Here is a 17042-nt window from a genome sequence, read left to right on the forward strand (position 1 = left end):
AATGCAGCTCGCAAACCAAGTCTGGCTATCTCACCTCATTTTCACCTCCTGTGTGCACGGAGCGAGTACATTACCTTTAACCACAACGGCCCGTCAGGTCGAGTGACGTCCAACTGGCTTCTCTAAGCTCTCAAAAACGTTCCTCTTTCATGGCGGGATCTTCTCGGGTCAAGAGGCGGATTCTTCCACACGGATGGTAAACAATTTCCCACTTCCCGGTTGCTGAACGCACCATTGGCCCCATTCTTTAAATACCATATCATTTATACAGAAATATAGCCATCAAGTGCACATTTAAGACCCCTTCTCTCCGGTTAATATGAGTTACTTGTAAACATTGAGAAGTCAGCCAGTGTGGAAATTTCCACTCAGGAATCTAACATCTCACTGATATGTTTTATTAAAGCATCTTTGGCCCTTTGCCATTTTTCAGCGTTTGTCCTTGACTTTCTTTAAACCTCTGAGAACCTAACGAGAGACAAGTCTGTCTACTCAAGGTAGACATAAGTGGAAAAATACTCAATCTAAAGGGGTAAATGAGGCAGAACTGCCAACTGATTTGTGGGAGTTTGGAGCAGAAATACCACCGAATCATCTGTAGAAGAGGGTAATAAACAAACGTAGAGCCTTATGATATATATTCTCAATGTGAGTCACATACTTGATTGATACAACCAGTGAATAAAGAGCTTATACTGCTGTTTGAAATATGCTTGTGAGGCTCGTCATTTAGAAAGTGTTGTACGTATTCATTTCCTGCACCGAGCATCAACACGCACACAGCCCTCCCTCGCTGTTTTTCTCATCGCAGCACTCCAGCTCTTCTCAGCAGGAGAGTAATAATGGACACCCACTCCATTAGGAACCCGTTACCTTTTCACTCATGTATCTGTCATTTATTTATTCTGCTGCTTTTCTCCCTCCGACGCCGTTTTCTCTCGATATTCATGCCGGCGGCCCCGGACGAGTCGGCCACTCGGCAGTCAGGTCCTTATCCTCCAAATATTCATGAATTAATAAAAGATTAAAGGGGCGAAGCTTGTTCACTATTTGCTGTTGCTAGAAATCCCACAACTAAAAACAAGAGATTTTTTTTTAATTTTTTATACAGAGCAGCCCACACATCAAAAATCCCAAAGCATTACATAGACTTTATGGGATCCGGAGATAAATCCAGATTATCAGAGAAAGTGGTGTTTCAACGACTAATTATAAGCTCCGATTCAGAGCTGCTTGTTCATGCCGACGCACGGCTCTGAGGTTCAGTAGTTAGAGGGGGGATATTGTTTAGCCTCAGGAAAGAGAGACTGCCTCATTAGCATCTGTGATATTATTCTGGTTATTTGTTTTTGTCTCTCTTGAGCAGCGTGTTGTCTTAAGTGATGAAAGACACAAAGTGCTTTTCATTATTTTGTCCCGATAGCTTGTGTAGTCTTCATGATTGAGATCAGAGATCATTAAGTGTCATTTACGTGGTATTTATATTAATTCATTTGTAATGAGTGTTTCTGTTGTTTTAAAGAGTTCCCCACCTCTCTTTTCAAAAGAAAAAGGTGAACGTTTTCTCTGTTTACTCAATACAGTCAAGATTTGTCTTCCAGTCAGCCTCTACTGGACATTTTAGGAACTGCAACTGAAGTTCGAAAGCCACATCAAGCTGCACAGAGCAGATGATCTGGGCAGGAAGTCAGATAGATGAATAGCATCGAGAATCTGGTAAATTTTCAAAATAAAACACCCTGTCGCCCGATCGAATATCACTTCAATACAACAATGTCTCTCCTCCTAGTCGTTCATGTGGGACAAGAAACATGTTCCCCTGCTAACAGGCTGAATGCCAAACATGGATACAAAACAGTTAGGAGGTATAATGTAAGCAAATAAAACACAACCAACTTTATTAACTTTGTGTGCAGGCTGCAGCACAACAATGAAGGAAATAACAACAACAACAACAACAAACACCATTAAAACAGGACAAATGTCAACAAAATTGGACAAAACCTTTTGCCTCTGAAAATCTCCCGTATGAAGCCGTGCAGACGACAGAACAAACAGCGTTTTGACCCGGTGGCCTTCAGTGAGTTTAGATGCTTATGCACAAGCATATGTAAAAAAAAAAAAAAAAAAAAGCCTTTTATAAACTGAACTGTAAAATAATGTACCAGAGTGATGGTGTAAGCCAGATGGAACTGACTGTAATACTCTACATTTCTCACTTTTTAGATTAATAAAGAAGAACCAAGTGCATCAATGGATTGTGTGTAAAAAGGAAAAATTAGGAAACACTCTTTGTCTTTGGATTCATTAGGATCTTTGTAAATGTGCAGATTAACAGCCTGGTCCCTTTTAATGGGTGAATTAAAGCGAAATAAACCCATGGTATTTATTTCATTAACTGAAAAGGTGATTGCTTCCTGCTTTCTTGTTAGTTTTCCACAGATGCTAACTGCCTCCCCCCCCCCCCCCCCCAATTTGGTTTTGATTACCATTTGGAGTATGTAAACAAATCAGGAGGAGTGGCATGGCGTCACAAATCAGAGTGATGGGTGGTGGGCTGTTTTCAGACGCACACTCCAGCTGATTGCCGGAGATTGGATGAGGACGGCCCGAGCAGACCACTCGGCTGCCACTCAAGATGGCGTTCGGACATGATGACAATGAGGCTTTCGAAGGGGGAAGGTTAACCTGCCTGATGTAAACACATGCTACTCTGATGGCCGTTGTTTTGTAACTACTGGCCATCATCTACTTTAATCTGGATGATATTTGTATTCTGAAATGATTGAAACGACTCCATATTTATCAACTTTCCTGCATCTCTGCGAGGTGTTTCAGGGTCTTTCAGCTCGTTATTTTGGTTTTAAGGTCTGAAACTTCGCCGTTTTGAATTTGAATGTGTTTTTTTTTTTTTAATTGAAACTGTTGTGATACAAAATGTGCGCGTTGAGTATCAATTTGTTATTGTTCACAAAAGAAAAGCATATTCAGCTGCTTTGGGTGGAGCTCAGCTATGTGAATAAATGTTCCTAAACGTTTTGGGAAGAAAAAAAAAAAGTCGCTTTTAAAGGAAAAGAGATTGGAGACTGCTCCAGAGTGTCCAAACGAACCTGAACGAATCTTCAAAACGACGCATAAAATCATTTCCTTTTCGCTTTGCAGATCCGTACGTGAAGATCCACCTGATGCAAAACGGCAAGAGGCTGAAGAAGAAGAAGACGACAATCAAGAAGAACACCCTCAACCCCTACTACAACGAGTCCTTTAGCTTTGAAGTCCCGTTTGAACAAATCCAGGTACGTTTTCATGCATTTACAAAAAACATTCTCAAAATCCTGTTTTTCTGAAAGGCGCGGGACAAATTGTACCACAATGAGCAACAGCTAACATTTGGTTGCATATAAACAATTGATAAGTGGGAGCTCATTTACCAAATAATCGGTTTAGAAGCTTTTCATCTTAACAGTATAATCAAAACACTTCAGTGTAAATCAGCCTCGGTTTTGCAATTTGACAAGCCAATTGGCCAGTGGATGTGATTCTCTGCACTTTGTTATCGCCTGTAGCTTGTATCTCAATGATTATGGTAATCATTGTCAGACATGCTACAAATAGCACATCACCATGTAGGTGAATTTAACCATGTATGTGATGCTTTAGCTTTCTATTTAAGACACAGGCGAAGTAAAGCGTGAATCTTTTTCCAGAACGTTATGAAGAGAAGTATAAAAAAAATTAAAAAAATTAAAAAAAAAAAGAAGCATAAACTGTGCCAAAAAGGAATAGCAACAAACATGATTATCTCCTCAGGCAAGACAGTAATTGAGTCAAATTGATTAAACCTGTCACAGCTCACAAATCACAGGTTTGGTACCACGAGCCTCAGATTTGATTTAAGCACCACAGATCCCAAATCAAACCCTTATTTAACGCTGCTGGTACCAGTATGTACACTACATTTACATTTCGTATCTCTTCACTGAGAACCGGGTTGATCATTAAATGAATCGTAATCATTGATAAGGCTTATTGAACACTCGTGGAAGCCCCGGGAGCATTAAATGTATTTTGAAGACCTAATTCGATAAATCAGTCAAACACCAACTACCAAAGAGGTTGTTGTAAATGTTAAACTAATGAAATGTTAACATCCTCATCGTCACTGACAGCTCTTCAGGCCTCCGGCTGTATGGAGTCTGATTTTAAATGAAGACGCTCGGAGCTGTGGTGACTTTTAATTACGCACACTTGCTCTCACAACATTACCTCCGTCTGCTGTTTTAGGGGATACCATTTAATTCACGAATCGATTTCTCAGGCAGAATCTTTTCTCTTTTTTTCTCATCCTGTTAACATTTACAACAAATTATCCAGACTGCTCGTGGAAAGCTACAAATTAATCGCTTTTATCAGCGTAGGCGAAGTGTCACATTCGAGTTAAATTTGACCTCGGGACTTTTTGAGTAACTGATCGATAGATTTTAATTGTCGCGCGGATTTTGTGGGACTCACAAACCGTGCTTTTAATTGGGCCGTCTTGTAACACCAGCCGAAGGTTTGTTATTGACTGATGTCCTACATCAGGAACAGCGTGCAGGAACCTCTGTGCTGCTACCCAGAAGCTGCTTATCACACCAATGATTGTCTCGCAACTTAAGCCGAAGCCCAACATGTTTAACAGAAGTACAAGGCTTCATATAAATCTTCTAATTTCACTCGGAGAAAGAAATCTAATCAGCTTTTCTGCCAAAACACTTCACTTCAACAGTTGTTATTGGTATACGAGTCACAGCAAGGACAAACAATACTGCCTGGTCAATGATGATTAACAAGAGTCTGCTAATTTCCAATCAAAGAACGCCGGGTTTCAATGAGCAATTTGAAGGTGAACTGTCGCTTTAAAAAAACAACTAACCCCAACTGGCCATCCGAAAGCCGCCTTCAGTATTTCATTACATGGCGTATTTGGCATGCTCTTTTAGAACAGCGGCTCGGAGCTGGTGCAGCTGGGGGCAGCTACGTTTCAGCGCGCCAGTGGATCGAAACTTAATCAGGGCGCTTTGTGCGCTAATTCATATTCCCTGCCAGAGATTGACGCCCAGGTCACTCCTCTTTGCGGTGTCCCTTTGAATAAACACACGACGAGGCCGAGTCTCGTACCTCTGAGTAATCAAACATTCTGCCGTGTTTGACTCTGAAAATAACGGAGGTCTGGTCTGAAATGTCTGTTACTGTTCATCAACCTGAACGAGCAGCTCACTCCTTGCATTAAAGTACCACTCAGAGCAATAAGCAGCTTAATACGTAAACACATACACGTTTCCACTCTACGATGATCGTTCTTCAATGGTTAGACTTTTAAATATGCTGTTCCAACCGCTTACTGCTTCTCTCAGCTGCAAGGCGTTTTGCTTTTTTTTTTTAAATTTGTTTGGAATAAGCAGAGAAATGAGAACAAGCAACACTCGGTTGAACTCGAATAAATGCTGAAAAGAAAGAAAAAAAAATGCTCAAAATACAGACTGACAGGTGGCATCTGGGAAATGGGCTGCAGGGATTGTGTAGCACAAATGATAGGTATGGAAAAAGAGACGTTCCTGCAGAATCTATAAAAGCATGTAAATATGTCTGTCTGACTGTACGGCAAGAATATATTTATTTTTGCTGTACTATATCAACATATAGTGGATGTATTTAGACCATTTTAATTATTTGGCTTTCTTCCAAAAGGAAAAAGAGCTAAATGCCGGCAGAAAATTTAAGTGAATCCCACTGAAACTAAAAGTTCAAAGAGTTCAAATGTGACCTTTTAAAGAGCATGTCCCAAACAAAACTTGATGTTTAACTTTAAGATAAAACACAGACCAAAAGGAGGCCAGGCTTTAAAGAAGGCCATAACAAAAGGTGACCTATAATATTTCAAATGGACACGGTCTAAACAAACTGTAAATGTACTCTTTCATTTCTCCGTCGATACGCTTGATGACGCCTCCATTTACTGTCGTGCCGCCCCCACCCCCACCCCCTCCCCCCAATCACCCCCGCTCTTCCCCTTCTGCAGAAAGTGCAAGTTGTTATAACTGTTCTGGACTATGACAAGATCGGCAAGAACGATGCCATCGGCAAGGTCTTTGTGGGCCTCAACAGCTCAGGTACGGAGCTGCGCCACTGGTCCGACATGCTGGCCAACCCCAGGAGACCCATCGCCCAGTGGCACGTGCTGAAGCCCGAGGAGGAGGTGGACGCTCAGCTCTCCACCAAGAAATAGGCAGGACCCTTTCAGTACCTGCCTTGTAGTACTCTTTAGCCAGTATGTGTAAATACCTCAGTGATATATGGGTCCATCCATGTAAACCCTCCCCCACCCCCCCACACACACACACCTCACCCATTTATCCCACCTCCCCACCTCGACCTGATTTAGCGCCCCTAATTTCACACCCAGTCCTAATTTTTCAAACGTCCCGCGACATCCTGCTTTTTTTTTTTTCCAATCAGGTTCTCGCTTTTATTTCTATTTTCTGTCCCCTCTTTGATTCAGCAATTTCCATCTCCAAGCCCTGAACAGCCCCCAACCAAATGCCCCCTTCTTTTAAGCAATATGATCTGTATAGATAGCGCATGACTGAAAGAATTTATTGTACCACAGTTGTATATATAAGTATGCAGACAAAAATGATTTCTAGTTTACGTGTTTGTATGTTGTTACCCGTTTCCTAATCTGTGTATATCTCGATGTTTTTAATAAGATGTTCTATTTTAAATTATGTAAATGCAGATATAGAGGAAAGCCAATATTATATATCCCAGGATTTCAAAATTCTACCTTATTACCTTATTGCATTCCAGAAAAAAAAATGAATTCCAACCTGCAAGACATTAGTGGAAATATATTCACATCGTAAAGGACAATGTCTGGCTTTAAGTTTAGCAAAGGATCATCGCGGAAAACACAAACAGATGAATATATTCACACAAAACTCCAAAATACAAGGCCATTAACTACTATGGTTCTGGGGGGGAAATTATGCTGCTGGAAATTATATAAGCACATGATTTCTTACGACTTTTTGTACTTATTTCTCAACCAGAGGATCTATGTGTTTAGCTTGATGCACACTGTTACCAGAAACAAAAGTCACTGCAAACCAGTTAGCATTTCATTTCTCCATGTTTGGCAGTTTCTTTGAAGGGAAATAGGTCCTCGTCTTAAAGGCCATCGTTCACGTCTACGGGCTCGTTTTCTTTTTCCAAAATTGGAAAACATTGCCTCCCCCCCCCCCAAAAAAAAAAGACCCGACCCCACCTACAAAAAAAAAAAAAAAAAAAAAAAAAAGCACCAAGCTGTAGCCATTGTGTCCTTAAACTCGTTTAACAATATTTTGTTAACTGCTTACTTTAAACAGCCTTGTCGTTGTTGGAGGTATATCGTATTTAAGGCCGGGGTCCGATCTTTCAGACAGAGTTAAAAAAAACAAAAAAAAACAAAAAAACAACAAAAAGAGTCACGGCTCTGGTTTTAAGAGGACTATTTTTTAGAGCAATTCAGCGTCTTGACTATTTTTAGTAAACTGCATGATTTTTTTTACAATCTTTACTAAAGGCTGGGGGGGGGGGGAGGAGATCTACAGACACCGGGGGAAGCTCTTCTGATACGATCCCCTTGCCTTCAATCAGAGGAGAAAAATCAAGCGTTTAAACTTTGGGTCAATGCAACATTGACGGAGGTGAAGCGAGTTTCTAAACACTGCCATTTTCAGGGAGGTGACTTATGTAGAGACCCTCTCTTCATGCACACTCCCACTTGCTGGTGGTTGTAGCTTTGGTTTATTGGGAACAATGTCTTTGGCTGCAGTGGTGCCCTGAATCGCAGTCTTTGCTTTGCGTTGCCTTCTCACAGTGACAACAGAGCTAGCCATGTTTTACTGCCAATTTTAACTTTTATGTGGCTGCTGTTTTGCACTGGATGTCTGTGAAGTAGCTCGTTGACTTCTTTAGATACCATTTTTGTGGACGATTGTCGGCTGGCTTTATTTCAGGACACCTTCGTGGGGGAGCCAGAAATCCTCCTGATGGTTCGGCTTAATTTTAAAAAGAAAAAAAAAAGAAAAAGAAAAAAGAAAGCAATGATGACAAATCACGTTGCAGCCAACAGCAAATCACATCAGTTTTGTTTTCTTGTTGGCACTTGACTACACCAGGAGAGCACGAAATAACCGTACAAGTTAATGGTCTGCGTAGGCTACTAGTTCATCATGTCCTTTACTACGGGTCCAATTCGGAAAGGAATACGTTTTGATCCATGAAAACCATGAAGTCTCTTATCTCGGAGGAACCTCTTGCGTATACTCGATGCTAGCTTCAGGAGGACTTTCTAAATGTTTTCAATGTTATTGTGTAGTTGATAGCACTATTGTGAAAAAAAAAAGAAAGCTACTTGTCATTCCATAGGAGTCTCTGAGGACTGCTTTGTGTATCACTGTGACTGCCGTGCGTGCTTAGAGATATAGACTTATCAGTAGGTAGCGAAAAACCAGTTTGTTCTGTAGTGATGTCGTAGCGTTCAACGCCATTTTCCCTTCCACGCGCGAGAGAGAGAGAGAGAAAGAGCGAGCGAAAGAGCGTCGCCCGACTTCACGCGGCCAAAAATTAACAACAACAAAAAATTAACAAAAAGGACGTTTCGTCCGACGCGCCAGCGGGTCGCTTCACACAGCATTTTGTTGAGCACTGTGCAATACTTGTATGTTCATCCCGTAGTGTTGACGTGGGTGGCGTTGCCTGACAACAACAACAAAAAACAAAAAAAAGACTATAACCGTGCGAGGATGAATTCAGTCGAGAGAGAGGTTTCTCCTTTCCAGTGAAGTGGTTAGGACACAGCACACGTAGATTCAGCTCACAGGTTGGAGCTTGACACCTGTTGACATCTGTTTAGGGTTCCCTCCCTTTTCGCAGGTTTGTTTGGGTTGTTTTTTTTTTTTCCTCTTCTCGCACACAGTTCCAGCATCAGAAGTTTCAGGGAGTCTTAGTTGAAATACCAAACAAGATTCTACATTTAAATATCCCCTTAAAAATGTCATGTACATATTTACATAATGGTGTCAAAAAAAATTATATCTAGGATGAATATAAAGTGACATGAATATTATTCTTCAGCCGCAAATATTGTACCATCCATATATTATATATCATCATTATTAATTCATTTTCATTACAGGTTTGTTTTTTTTATATTATTTGTTGATTCAAAACCCCTTTTATATTTGAGATGAAAACTCTGAATGTACAGTATGGACTGTGTTGGTGTAGATTACTTTAACCGTGAGATTATATGTACTTTGCACTTTTTGTTGTAAAAAAAAAAAAATTAAAAAAAATAGTAATATATAGTCATTTTGTTAATATTTTTTCAACAATTATGAATTAATTTCATTAACCCTAGCGGGGTGAAACCTCCCCATGTCTGATAGCATTCTAAAATCATTGAATATACTTTAATACAGATGCATTCTCAGTCCCTCTTCAGCTGAGGGAGTCTTTTATTTGACATGTTTTAACATATGTAGAACCATGAATTCCAGTACAGCTTCAGATTTAAATGAGGAAAAAAAAAAATGGATTAAAGTTCAAGGTACAGGCATTACAAAAAAAAAAAAGAAAGAAAATGGCCTGAGCAATTCAATAATGAATACTAAGGCAGAAAGGTTGTACTGAAGGGAATTATCCGATCAAAGCTGAAAGAAAATCAAACATGATTACGTCAGAAATAACAAGTGCGTAAAGGTATCGGTGGTGGTGGTGGGGGGGGGGGGGGGTTCGGTGATGGGGCAGCATCGACTGCGAGGCGGGTGGGAAATAAAATCAAATTAAAACTGCAAAGCAAAAAAAGCCATTTACCTGCACCGCGACGCGATGCTCCTCTTACTCCGATTCTCCCGGTAAAGTACGAGTAATCAAAGCCCCGAAAATGGTCCTCTTTGTAGAAGATCCCTGATCAAAGCTCTCTCCAGAGTCTCTCCAGTGACACCGACGAAAAGCCACGATGACCTTTTCCAAAACAAAAGCTGTGTAAAAGTATTAGAATCTGATGCTGTAGAAAGATCCTAGTTGCCTTTGTGTATATCAACTGCCCGCTTGAGTATTTCGTGTGTGGAAATTTTTCTCTGTAATCTTGTAGAACTGTTTGGGGTGTTTTTTGTTTTTTTTTCCTGCCATATCGCTCGCGGCGACGGCGAGCCGCTGACAAGTTATATTTGCTGTGTATTACCTTCATTTTTGATGAGGTGTTTTACAGTTTTGTTTCACTTCGTGTAGTGATTCACTCTGTGGAGTTTTCTGACTGTTGTTATATAACTTCATATACACAAATGATCAATAAAAAAAAAAAATTAAAAAAGAAAATGGTTTTATTTCCTGTTGATACAGAATTAAATGTATTCATTTATGGCTTCATCAAAGCTTTTTTTATTATTATTATTGAGGCCGCACGAGATGCCGGCACGGCCCGCCGAAGAGAAGGGTTCATGAACCCGACCTTGTGTTGCTCTCACGCCAGAAGTATGACTCACTGCCCGGTCACGAAACTCCCTTGGCTCCAGGAGGAAAACGTGCTTTACGTGCGTGACCATTTTTTTTTTTTTTAATGATGATGTTTTGCTCCTCGACACTTCGACGCAGCCTGTTTTGAAGGTCGCTACTGCCACCTAGAGGACGTTAAAAGGAGCACACCGCGGTGCATCTTCACAGGTAATGAAACAAAAAATGAAAAAAAGTGCATTATGGTTTGTTTGTTTTTTCCATTTGGCCCCTGGGCACAAAAATCCATTTTTATTAAGAGAATATTTACTAATGTGTTCTCATATCAGAGACTAGGGACAGGAGTTTGTCCTCCACCAAAAAAATATGATGTCATCGATGTGACGCTCAGGTGACAATTCATTTTGATGACCGGATTTATGGATGTGAAATAAAGCTCGTTTGGATGTTAAGACTCGTAAATCTCTCTAGTAAAAGACGTCCCGTCATATCACTAGGGCCCGAGCACCGAGCATCGCTGCAAAAGCCCGACTGTTTTTCGTAAAAATGTTCTCGTTCTTATTCTTGCGTTCGGACGACATGCATATGACGGGGGGGGGGGGTTTCGGCCAAAAAAATGTAAAATACTTAAAACTTTAGTATAAAACGTGATATTCAGCTTTGAATTACTCGTTACTTTTTGTTACTCGTTACTTTTCTCGTTACTTTTCGTTACTTTATAACAGCCCCGCCCTGAAGGCCCCTGTGGGGTAATATTCGCTCATAGTCATAGCGCCCCCTGTTGGCCACTGGAAATGACACTTTTCGCACTTTCACGTTCTACGTCGAGCTGGTTGATCCCATGAACCTAAAGTCGGGTCACAACAACCTAAACATGTAGTTGATGATATATTGAGACATTCGTTGGACTTTGTCGATGGGCGTCGCCGTGACGATGCTGCAAAGTTGGATGTCTCGCCGTGACACGGGAAGTTGATGTTTAAGGTCAAAGGATGCTTGAAACCTCAGGAAACGTGTCACATACATCCGGCGTGGTGAGACCATACATCTGATGTGTGTTTTGTGAGTGGGCGAGGCCAAACGCCTCGCCAGCGCCCCCTGCTGGAGACAGGAAACAAGACAAAAATAGCAACTTTAAGCCTGCAGGGTGGGGGTGTTATTGTTTATTGGTTTTGTGCTGTCAGTGACATTTACAAACTGAAATATTACCCCTTAACTTTTAATTTCCTTTTTAGATAGTTTGAATATCTACATTGTCTGACGATATTTCACACATACTCTTTTTTTTGTTCCAGCTTTTTGCAGCTTTTCATTGAAACCATGTAACATTAATACTTTTGTACAGTCTATGGTGAAATATTTTAATTTTGCCTTAAAATTTGGACTAAAAAAAAAAGTGTCTCTTTGGACACAGTGGGATCTCCACGTTAATTTATAATACAATTCTGTGGGTTGAGCAAACTCCTGATCTTCCTGTCGGCGTGACAAAGAAATAAAGAGCAAAAAAAAAAAAAGATTACAATAGAAGATATTTTATGTTTCTGTCAGTGCAAAGTACCAAATGACACATACGTCATTGTGTTTTCTTGCAGTTTGTCCTGATGGGGTCGTTTAATACAAATCTAATATATCCCTTAAACATGAAACACTTTTGAATACCAACTCGTTTTCTGCTGTAACACGGTTGTGCTCACAGGAACATTTCACGATAAGATAAACTGAAGTGTCACAACCGCCGAAGGAAACCGACAGACGCAAAATACAGATAAGACTGACATTCATGACTGTTTGTTTTTTTTTCTTCATAATTTGGAAGACATGCATGATTATTATTTTTTATTTATTTTTAAGTCATGACAACGGGGGAAATTGAACCACCACTTCTCATATTGAGAGGCAGCGGCACTAACCACCGCGAGTCCCCTTAATAATATAATAATTTACACCCTTATTTTCCACATAGGCTGTTTTTTTTTTAATTGTATTTTATTCTGAAATCCGGTCTTGTATGCGGAAGTTACGTAAGAGCTTCGGCGTTGCAAGTTAGCAAACAGTTTAGATACCGGAAGCTATGTGAAAAAGGAAGAACGTGTTATTAAAGGACTTATACGTTTATTTTAAAAAATAATAATAATACATTTAAAAAAAAACAGTAACCTATTTTTATAGCGTATGTTCATTTTTTTATGACAGTGTTATTAAACCAAACGAGACTTTAAAAAAAAAAAAAAAAAAAAAGTCCAACTCCGTGCTTTTATTTTTAAAACCGGTGACCGGATGTCTCGACAGCCTTTCTTCAACAACAGCTCGGAACCACCGTCACCGTTTGGGTTTGCCGTGTGAGCTCCTCCGGTGCTGCCCAAAACAAGCGTTGCAGCCGAACTGCACCGACTGACAAAAAAACAACAACCCAAAACCCAAAATGCTGTCCTACATCATCGGGGTGAGTACACGTTCATGAAAAAAAAGTTTTCCTAACAAAGTCGGTGTCGTGGGAGGGGGGGTGGGAGGTGGGGCTCGGTCGGGCCCGCCGGAACCACCGTGACTCATTCCTCCCGTTATGGATTAAACCAACATGGGGTCGGCTTCAGTAGGAACCACCCAGTCGCTTTCTGTGAGTCATTCTCTTCGCTTGTTGACCTTCATCACAGCTGATTCGAGGCGGCTTCGACGGCATCCTCAACCTCGTCTTCAGGCTCTTCTTCTCCAGGAGGAGGACCGCCATCACCTTGGAGGACCCCAACATCAAGTACGCACTCCGGCTGATAGACAAACAGGTGAGCCGGCCTTGAAACACGACAAATCCACCAAATTTTTTTTTTTTTTTTTTTGACGTCCGCAAACGCAACAGATGCGTTCACGTGCAGCCTTCCTCCTTCCCGTGTTTGTTTTAGATCGTCAGTCATGACACGAGAAAGTTCCGCTTCGCGCTGCCTTCCCCTGAACACGTCCTGGGTCTCCCCATCGGTGAGTATGTGCCCTCCGTCACTGGGTGGAAAGTAACGAGTACTTCACCGAAGTACAGCTTCGAGGTACTTTTACTTCACTTCAGTACCTGCAGCTCCACCACATTTCAGAGGAGGGGGTGGGGGGTGAGGGAGAATTAAACATTAAACTAAAGTTTCAAATGGTGCAATATTTTCAGGCAGAAAAAGTCCCCCCCCCCAAAAAAAAAAAACAACAGATTTACATATCTAACATATAATAATACATATATTTACTTTATTTCCCTTCTGCAGGGCAGCACATCTATTTGTCTGCGAAAGTAGACGGGAAGCTGGTGGTGCGTCCGTACACGCCGGTGTCCAGCGACGACGACAAAGGCTACGTGGACCTGGTGGTGAAGGTAAGGACCGAAGGAGAGTGTCGACGGTATTTCATTTATTTACTTTATTTTATTATTATTTTCTTTTTTAAACGAGTCTCTGGTTTTGTCCCTCGCCGACAGGTTTACTTTAAAGACATGAACCCTAAATTCCCGGAGGGAGGGAAGATGAGCCAGTACTTGGAGAGCCTCAAGATCAACGACACCATCGACTTCAGGGGACCCAGCGGCCTCCTCGTTTACAAGGGCAAAGGTCAAGGAGCCCGAATGCCGAAAAGGGGGAACAGGCTTTTTTTTGTTTTTGTTTTTGTTTTTTTTAACCCAACTTGAGCCTCGGCAGCTGACTGGAAGATGTTTAATTTGTCCCCCCTGCAGGCGTGTTTGACATTCAGCCCGACAAAAAGACTCCGGCCGTGACCAAGACGGCCAAACACGTGGGCATGATCGCCGGAGGGACAGGTGAGGGAAACGTTCAGCGTCCGCCGCACAGATCCTGACCATCTCGGTCAGTAAATGAAACATATATATATATATATATATATATATACTCTTAAAATATCATAAACTGTCAAAAATGTATCACGAAGCCAGAAAGGCTTTAAAATGGCTTCTTTTATTATTTCATTTGAGAGGTTTTTTTTTTTCTATTGCGGTTGTTTGGTGGTCACATCTGATCGAACCACGTCCACGCTGCTGCATAAGAGCAGATCCGAGTTTTCCAGTGATTAACTCTCAATAAATAACAAACAAAAAATAGTTTACTCTGATACTTTACTTGTGGACATTCGATTTTATAGAGAAATACTGACGCCTAGTTTTTTTTTAATTTTTTTTTTAGCAATTTTAAGATCCGAAGGGCCTCAAACTATAAACAAAAAGTACATGTCTAAATACTTCTGAGCTTTTTGTTTTGTCGGGAAAAAAAAGAGTTTAGTAAATTGTGTGTCTTAGTCCCAAAAAACAAAACGTGGCGTCCTCCTGTTGGGATAACTTGAGCCTGTCCCGGGTGTCCTTGCAGGGATCACCCCGATGCTGCAGCTCATCACAGCAGTGATGAAGGATCCTAAGGACCAAACGGTGTGTTACCTGCTGTTTGCCAACCAGGTGAGTTCTGCATTAACCGCAACGCAGACGGCGGGGAGGTCCGCGCAGTCGCTACAAAACCAAAACGGTTTTTTTTTAAAATTCTTTATTCTTCTTCTTCTTCTTCATGTGTTCAGACTGAGAAAGACATCCTGCTGCGACCGGAGCTGGAGGAGATCCAGGTCAACCACCCGGACCGTTTCAAGCTGTGGTTCACCGTGGACAGGGCGCCCGAAGGTGAGTCACCCCCCCCCCCTCCCTTTCCAGCAATACTCATCACGTAACTGACTGGACTAAAATATTAAAATATAAGATGTCTGATGGGCTCGGAGCACGTATTTGTCACCTGGTGTTTGTATAGAAATTATACCATCAATGAATACTTTTACCATCGATTGACTACCAAACTATTTGCGGTTTATTAAAATGTCCAAGACAAGTTCTAAGAGCTCAATGTAAACTGTGTTATTATATATTTAAAATTGTATTATTCTTTTATTTCTGTATTATTTATTGGAAGACTTAAGAAAAGGCATTTTTGCCTTTTAAAGGAGCAGTGTGTTGGATTTAGGGACATCTAGTGGTGATGTCGTAGATTACAACAAACTGAACCTACCGGAGATATGACAACTGCAGTTCAGACTCGAACCTGCTGACGTTGCAGTAAAGTTGAACTTTTTGCAAAAATACTCGCCGTTTAGATTTTCCTGCACATCCTCCCGCCAGCAGGTGTCACTAGTGAAACACTTCCTGGTAAACCTACTCTTTATAACTTCCCATCTCGTAACGCCGAGGTGTTTCTGAACGTGTGTGTGTGTGTGTGTGTGTGTGTCTCAGACTGGGAGTACAGCCAGGGCTTCATCAGCGAAGACATGGTGAGCGAACGCCTGCCGCCGCCCGGCGACGACACCGTCGTCCTGATGTGTGGACCTCCGCCGATGATCCAGTTCGCCTGCAACCCCAACCTGGACAAAGTGGGCCACTCGGACGGCCGCAGGTTCACCTTCTAGACGTCCCGTCCACGCAGAGGAATCGAGGTTTGGATGTCTTAAGTGCGTCCGGTTACCATTTCCTCCCCCCCCTACCCCAAAAAGCATTAAAGCACTCGTACAGCTGCAAGTGAGCATTGCACTATGTATACGATATATACGTGTGTGTGTGTGTATATATATATATATATATATATATATACATATATATGCCACAATATTTATCATGCAACAGAATCACAGCGTGGGCCGATTCATGTAAGCAGGAAGTGTGATGGAAGGGCAGGAAGTGTGATGGAAGGGCAGGAAGTTGCGAGTACCGTGAGCTCGTTTTGACCTGAAGGTTCGCGATGTAAAAGAGGATTTTATTTTTCTTGCGGGAAACTAAAATGTTTTCAGCGTGAAAATGAGGACGTGATCCCAAAAACCCGTTGCAAACAAACCGACTGTCCTGCCGTGGCCTCGCTTTGGTTCTAAAAGTCAGAAGAGTTGAGGTTTACTGGCTGTTTTCTGAGTGCCTTAAAAACACACCAAGCTTTCTTCTCTTTTTTTTTGTTGTTCTTTTTTATAAATGCCGATTTAAAGAATAGTGAGCACTTGATTTCTACACCCTCATGTTAATTCTTCCATCATGGCTTTTGGTAACGTGCTACAGAGTTAACGATGCTGTTGCGACGTCAAAAGGTGTCCATATTTTGGGATTTGTTGAACGTGAATTCGTTACCGATTTGTCTTTTCTGAACATCTGGCGTCCTGTGTTTTGGATATGCAACATTAAAATCGAGCGCTCTTCAATCATCGAGGCTTTTGATCATTATTTTTGCAGCGCGACTCGTCTTCATTTACAAACTGTTTGATCGCCGCCGTGTTCGAGGTTTAAAGGGAGAATCTACTTCAGAATAAAGACGCATTTTCTTCAGGGAAAATTTCTTTTATCATTTTTATTACCAAAAAAAAACTTTAAAAACACAACATGGAATGAAACCATAATCGATAAGCATGTAAATAAGACGTTTGGCTGTTTCTTTGTAAAAAAAAAAACTTTGGCATCCATGTTTCAAAACGGAATAGTTGAGACATTTTGGGAAATAGGCTTAAGATTAAAA

General features: G+C 41.2%; 2 protein-coding genes across 6 annotated transcripts in view; both read left to right on the top strand.

Annotated features, from left to right (window-relative positions):
• Positions 1-7276, top strand: part of syt1a (synaptotagmin Ia) — a 154260-nt gene extending 146984 nt beyond the window's left edge. For all 5 annotated transcript variants that reach the window (XM_069711007.1, XM_069711009.1, XM_069711008.1 and 2 more), the window contains 2 exons: positions 3163-3296; positions 6062-7276. In XM_069711007.1, coding sequence (XP_069567108.1) covers positions 3163-3296; positions 6062-6268 — 341 coding nt within the window. In that variant the 3' untranslated portion in view covers positions 6269-7276. The remainder of the gene's footprint in view (positions 1-3162; positions 3297-6061) is intronic.
• A 5556-nt stretch (positions 7277-12832) lies between these two features.
• On the top strand, positions 12833-16734 carry cyb5r3 (cytochrome b5 reductase 3). Its single transcript, XM_069711027.1, has 9 exons — positions 12833-12982; positions 13191-13316; positions 13434-13506; positions 13779-13885; positions 13988-14117; positions 14240-14323; positions 14883-14968; positions 15085-15184; positions 15785-16734. The coding sequence occupies exons 1-9, from the start codon at positions 12962-12964 to the stop codon at positions 15955-15957; spliced, it is 900 nt and encodes a 299-aa protein (XP_069567128.1). The 5' UTR covers positions 12833-12961; the 3' UTR covers positions 15958-16734.
• The last annotated feature ends 308 nt before the right edge of the window (positions 16735-17042 follow it).

The sequence above is a fragment of the Brachyistius frenatus genome, unplaced genomic scaffold, assembly GCF_029030835.1.
Source record: "Brachyistius frenatus isolate BFR_SWC_R1_liver_20210118 unplaced genomic scaffold, ASM2903083v1 Contig_96, whole genome shotgun sequence".
NCBI lineage: Eukaryota > Metazoa > Chordata > Actinopteri > Embiotocidae > Brachyistius > Brachyistius frenatus.